At 39.7% G+C, this 5366-nt stretch overlaps 1 protein-coding gene across 1 annotated transcript; it reads right to left on the bottom strand.

Moving 5' to 3' along the window:
- Window positions 1-2760: 2760 nt before the first annotated feature.
- Window positions 2761-4570, bottom strand: MED31 (mediator complex subunit 31; the record flags this gene model as incomplete). The annotated part of the gene is given in 4 exon segments (XM_009871967.1): window positions 2761-2972; window positions 3691-3787; window positions 4415-4506; window positions 4508-4570. Coding segments are annotated over 4 exon segments (445 nt in total), but the record flags the coding sequence as incomplete, so codon positions are not given.
- Window positions 4571-5366: the final 796 nt, after the last annotated feature.

Here is a 5366-nt window from a genome sequence, read left to right as displayed (position 1 = left end):
CACCGTTCTGCCGGGCTCGCAGCAGACGGGAGACAGGGCTGATTTCTCTTACTTGTTAAAACAAAAATTGGTCTTCGCTGAAAGATGAGTCCCCTCAACGCTGAGCGCGTGCTGGGTTCTAAGGCTTGCGGGCAGCCAGACGGAACCCAGCACAGATCCCTGCCTGGAGCGGACAAACGTGAATTGGTGCCTTGGCTGGCCAGAGGGGACGCATGTGAGTCTGTAGCACAGTAACAGTATTAACTGCTAATACATTGTAAAAATTACTCTCTAGCTGAACCGATTGTGAGGAAAGAACTTCCTAACATGCCTGACGAGTCTGTGTTCATCTACTGCCTGGTAGGAGACAGAGCCTAGTAAGTAACTGTTTTAATGGCAGCAGCTGATAAATGCTCTTTATGGACTGGAGGTTAACTAACTTGTTTGAACAACTCACTGAACTGCCCTTCTCTGCAAGGAACAAATAATTTTTTGATGTCTGTGGCACCCCTCATGTGAGCTGTCTGCATGCTTGTTCAGAGAAGCAGGTTGGGGAGGTGTGAGGCAAGGAACTTTGAATCACCCTGTTGAAGGAATTTTAACAGGCTAACCTCATATTGCACCTCTACAAGCTGTGCTTTACCCCTTCTTCCTCAACAGCTGGAAGGATCCCAACAATGAATTCAGGAAGAATCTGAAATTAACAGCAGTGCCTACACTACTTAAATATGGAACAGTAAGTGATTTATTGTACTTTCTGGATCTACAGGCATTCAGATGGGGAACTGGCAGGAGCTTACATCTGTAAATTATTTAGTCATGCATGTTTTCTGATAGGCTCACTTGTTTAAAAAGCACAGACAGTGAGGAACAGCTTTTCTGCTCCCACCCATCCACTCTTCCTGGCTCACTTTCTCTGCTTTCTTTATAATGTTGTCTATAATAAACATATAGTGCAGGAAACATGTACACTTAACATGTAGTGGTTGAGGAGTAGAGAAGATTCATAGCAACATATCAACTTCCTGACTTGCAGCTCCTCAAATTTTAAAAAACCCAAATGCTGAATTACAGGACTCAAACAAGTTATGAGCAGTATACTCTTGATTCAAACGGGCTACAGCTCAAGTTTTAACTTGTCCTTATTATTTAAATTAGCAGTTACTTTAAAATGCTTCTTCTAAGGCCAGAAAACCCTCAGGCATTTTTCAATTATTCTTACCTTGCTTGCTCCACACCCCACCCTGGAAAGTATGGCTATTATTACTATGTACAAATGCCTCTAGTCTAGGACAGCCTTTTGAATTGCCCCTAAAACATCTTAACTTTTCTTTCAGCCTCAGAAGTTGGTTGAAGAAGAATGTTTTAAAGCTGAGCTTGTGCGTATGTTGTTTACTGAAGACTAAATCCCCCAGAGGTCAATCATTTCCAAAGATGTTAATCTCAAGTTATTTGCAGTGTCCTTTCATGGAACCCTTAACCTTTTTTAAAACTTTCACAGTTAATTCTTGACAAGTCTGAAGTATAAATGGCATTAAATTCTAGATGCAAACCTTCCACTGAAATCTTGCGACAAAAAGATGTACCTTTCATCTTCAAATAAACTTGTGCTTGCAAACAGTGTCTTTTCAAGTGAGCTGAGATGTTGTAAACGGAGAGAACAGCCTACAGTTACTGAAGAGTGAGACTTTGCTAAGTTATACCTTTCATAGGGAGGGGGACAGAAGAACCAGAGAAACCTTACTCTTCCCAAGTTTGACCTCATGTAGCTGCTGAAACTGTTAAGATAAATTCGCAATGCCAAATATTTTTAATGGCTTATCTTTTCAGTCAAGCTGAAGGGTGACAGTCTTGGTTTCACTAATCGCCCGTTCAGGGTTAACAGTTGCAGTACCTGCACCTAAAAGAGCATCTTCATATATAAAACACAATACAGCCCAAATGAAATCTAAAATCCGAAAATTAAATCCCTGACAGCTGCCCAGATCTGTGTTCTTACTATAAAAACTACTCAAGAATAAATGGAAAATGCTTCTGCCATACTGCAAGGATTTACACCTTTTTTCTGTAACATAAACTGGTTTCAGGGCACTGTAGAGAAGCCTAAGAGCAGCCACTATTTCCCTGACAAAAAATGAAGATTAAAGTTGACTTTAGAGGAACAGACACAGCTACAGCCTATTCTCTTGTGTAGAGCAACTGCAAAGTTTATTATTACTTATCTCTGCTCCAGTCCTGCAGTCCTTTTCTTGTCACGCTTAACTTGCTGTATGAAAAACTGTAAGATTCCCAGCAACAATAATTACCGGGTAAACAGAAATGACAAGTAATAGCTCAGTTTCAGGGCAAAAGTCCACAATTTCTATTTTGTACAATATCATTTCTTTCAACTTCACTCATCCTGCAGTTGTAAAAAGCAGTACATGAGGGCGTTCTTAGCCACACTTTGAGACACATCATTATTCTCCAGGGTCAGTGCCTCCTAAGAACAGACTTCCAAGCTACACTTCTTGCTTGATGCTTGAATGTCAGTAACAAAACTACATTTTGTTTTCAAACTCAAGAGGAACCGATAACTACAGTAAGTAATGCTTACAAACTTGTCCATGCTACAAAAAAAAAAAAAAATTGCAGGTGTTTAGCAGTCTTCTATCTTTAAAAAAGCTTATGAAAGAAAGAAACAGTCACTTGATAAAAAATGTACATACACCCAAACAAAAGCGTTCATTCCTCTCTTCCAAATCCATCAGCTGGCACAAAGCACAGCTTATCAGCTTATCATCACTCTCCCAAGAGTTTTTCATTTCACAGAGGTGTTGTTTTGTTGCTGCTGCTCTGCAAGTGCTTGCTGGAGGCGCATTCTCTTCCGTGAATAGTGCTGCCAGTGAAGAATCTGTTGCTCATCAATAAACTTGGCACACTGAGCGTTCACCAGTTCCTTGCGGAAATGTTCGTACTGGAGCAGCTCTAACATATGCAAACATTGAGGATACCTAGATTAAAAATAAACACACTTGAATACAAATTTTTACAAGGTACACTAAAACTGGAGTCTTCAAGAATTCTGCAGTTCATTATTTTAGTTTTACCATGCTTGTGCTTTACTCCAAATACCAAAGCCCTTAAAACTGTACCTATTCCACACACTGTAACTTAGTAACTTCAGTATTAGGCTAGAAAACAAGGAGTCCAATAACATCTTATAAATGCATAAGCATGCTTGCTTAGAGCAACTTTTGTAAGGGCTAGATTTTATTAACAAGTACAGTATTTGTTTCCAGAGCTCAGGTAAGGAACTTGGCCACGAACCGTTTTCCCAAATTTAAAGGAGTTTTTGCACACTTACAAAAAGGCAGTCATCCTCTGTTTCCTGTAAGCATCAACAATGTAAAATTAATCTGAAAATGTGCTTATTTGGCCTAACTGCAATAGTTTTGTACCGTAATGTTCAGTAATTTCATTTTAAACAAATGGTAAAGTGCAGATAAAGGCTGCAAAAGGAAGATTCCATACATAACTAATGAAAGGTATGTTCTGTAACTCTGTTCTTGCTACACGTGGACTGTTGGAAACAGTAAAATTTGTAGTGTATATAAAAACAGAGCAGGGATGACAAAGGTAAGGTTACAGGTAGAAACCATATACTGACATGCACAGAAGGTAAAGGTCAAATCATTAAAATGCAGAAACCTAAGTGATTTTAACACTTACTTCAGGTATTTCGCATACTCCGGTTCTTTCCAGTAAAGTAAATATTTAAGATAATTTACAAAAGCTTTGTCTTTGAAGTAGCCTCTTTGTGCAAGAACTGAAATAAAACAACAAGCAAGGAATTGTCAGTTACAGATGCATGAAGAAAATATGCCAGATTTGAATATGTATTCTAAAAACTATACAAAGAGACACTTTAGTCAAAACTTTATCATTGCAAACAACTTTTGATAAACAAACATAGGGAAAAATACTTTTTATGTCAACATACTAAGCAAAATAAACTCATCTCCCTTACAATAGGTATCCTTCATACAATAGCAAAGACAGCAGCTTTTTGAAACTGGACATTTTGACTGTAGCATCAAAATTGGCAGGGAATTTAGTACCTGAAACTATTATTAACATTAGTAAAATTCTGTTTTCCAATAAAGGAACGCTGTTAACTTGACATTACTTTTTAACTGCAGACTTGAGCTTTTTTTTCCTCCACCAGACAGATGCTTTATTTTGTTCATTTCAACCAGCAAGACACTTTCCACTTTGAAACCCCGCCTGTTCAAAATCTAGACAAATTATTATTTATAGACTACTTCTATGTTGTGAAAAACCCATTCACTTTTCTTTGTTTAGCCCTCTCTCCCTGTTTAACATTACCAGTAAAGAAACTCCATTAAACTATACTAATTCCTCAGGATCGTGATATTTACTTTTAAGTACTCACAGTTGAGGTAATTTGGATTTGCCAGACATTGAACAAACTCTAACTCCAGCTGGAACCGAAGCCGATTTCCTGTATCATCTGATACATGAGAAAAATAGTAAGAATTGGACCTACACAACAGACTTGAAAGTAATTTTCTAAGTTCGAGTGACACAACTAGAGATAATGTGTTTAAACAGGAGAAAAAGCAGTAACTCGCCATAATAAATACTGACTCATTTAGGAACACCCTTGTTACATGAATCCCTGTTGAGGCCTGCACTAATAGATACAATGGGGGGTTTGTTTGTTTGTTTTTTACAGTCTAGTAAATGCCTTTAAAAATAGTGAAAGGCAGCGTTTTCTAATTATTTTTTTTCCCCAGAAAGATATCTTGATATAGTACACCAGTAAGAATACTGTTCTCCCAGTACAACGTACACCAGTCACTGGTGGTATTCCTGTTGGGGCTGACATGGTTTCCAGCGCTGTGCAACAGATGATGGGACAGACTGCACGTGCAGCAAGCTTCGAGATCACCTAAACCCGGGACAAGCAGCTACAACAAAGGAGGGTTGTGCAGCCTGTGATATCTTGATATAGTACACCAGTAAGAATACTGTTCTCCCAGTACAACGTACACCAGTCACTGGTGGTATTCCTGTTGGGGCTGACATGGTTTCCAGCGCTGTGCAACAGATGATGGGACAGACTGCACGTGCAGCAAGCTTCGAGATCACCTAAACCCGGGACAAGCAGCTACAACAAAGGAGGGTTGTGCAGCCTGTTAGAGGGACCACGGCAGGCGGGAGGAAGGGGTCATAACATCACCAAGTTCAGCAACATGAAATGCGAAGTCCTGCACTTGGGGAGGAGCAACCCCACGCAAGAGTGCGGGCTGGGGACCGACCTTCCGGAGAGCAGCTTCGCAGAGAAGGGCCTGGGGCCGAGCTGAAGATGACCTGCAATGAGC

The sequence above is a fragment of the Apaloderma vittatum genome, unplaced genomic scaffold (genome assembly GCF_000703405.1).
Source record: "Apaloderma vittatum isolate BGI_N311 unplaced genomic scaffold, ASM70340v1 scaffold43446, whole genome shotgun sequence".
Lineage (NCBI taxonomy): Eukaryota > Metazoa > Chordata > Aves > Trogoniformes > Trogonidae > Apaloderma > Apaloderma vittatum.
The sequence above is the reverse complement of the archived record's forward strand: the minus strand, read 5'-3'. Positions and strand labels throughout refer to the sequence as shown.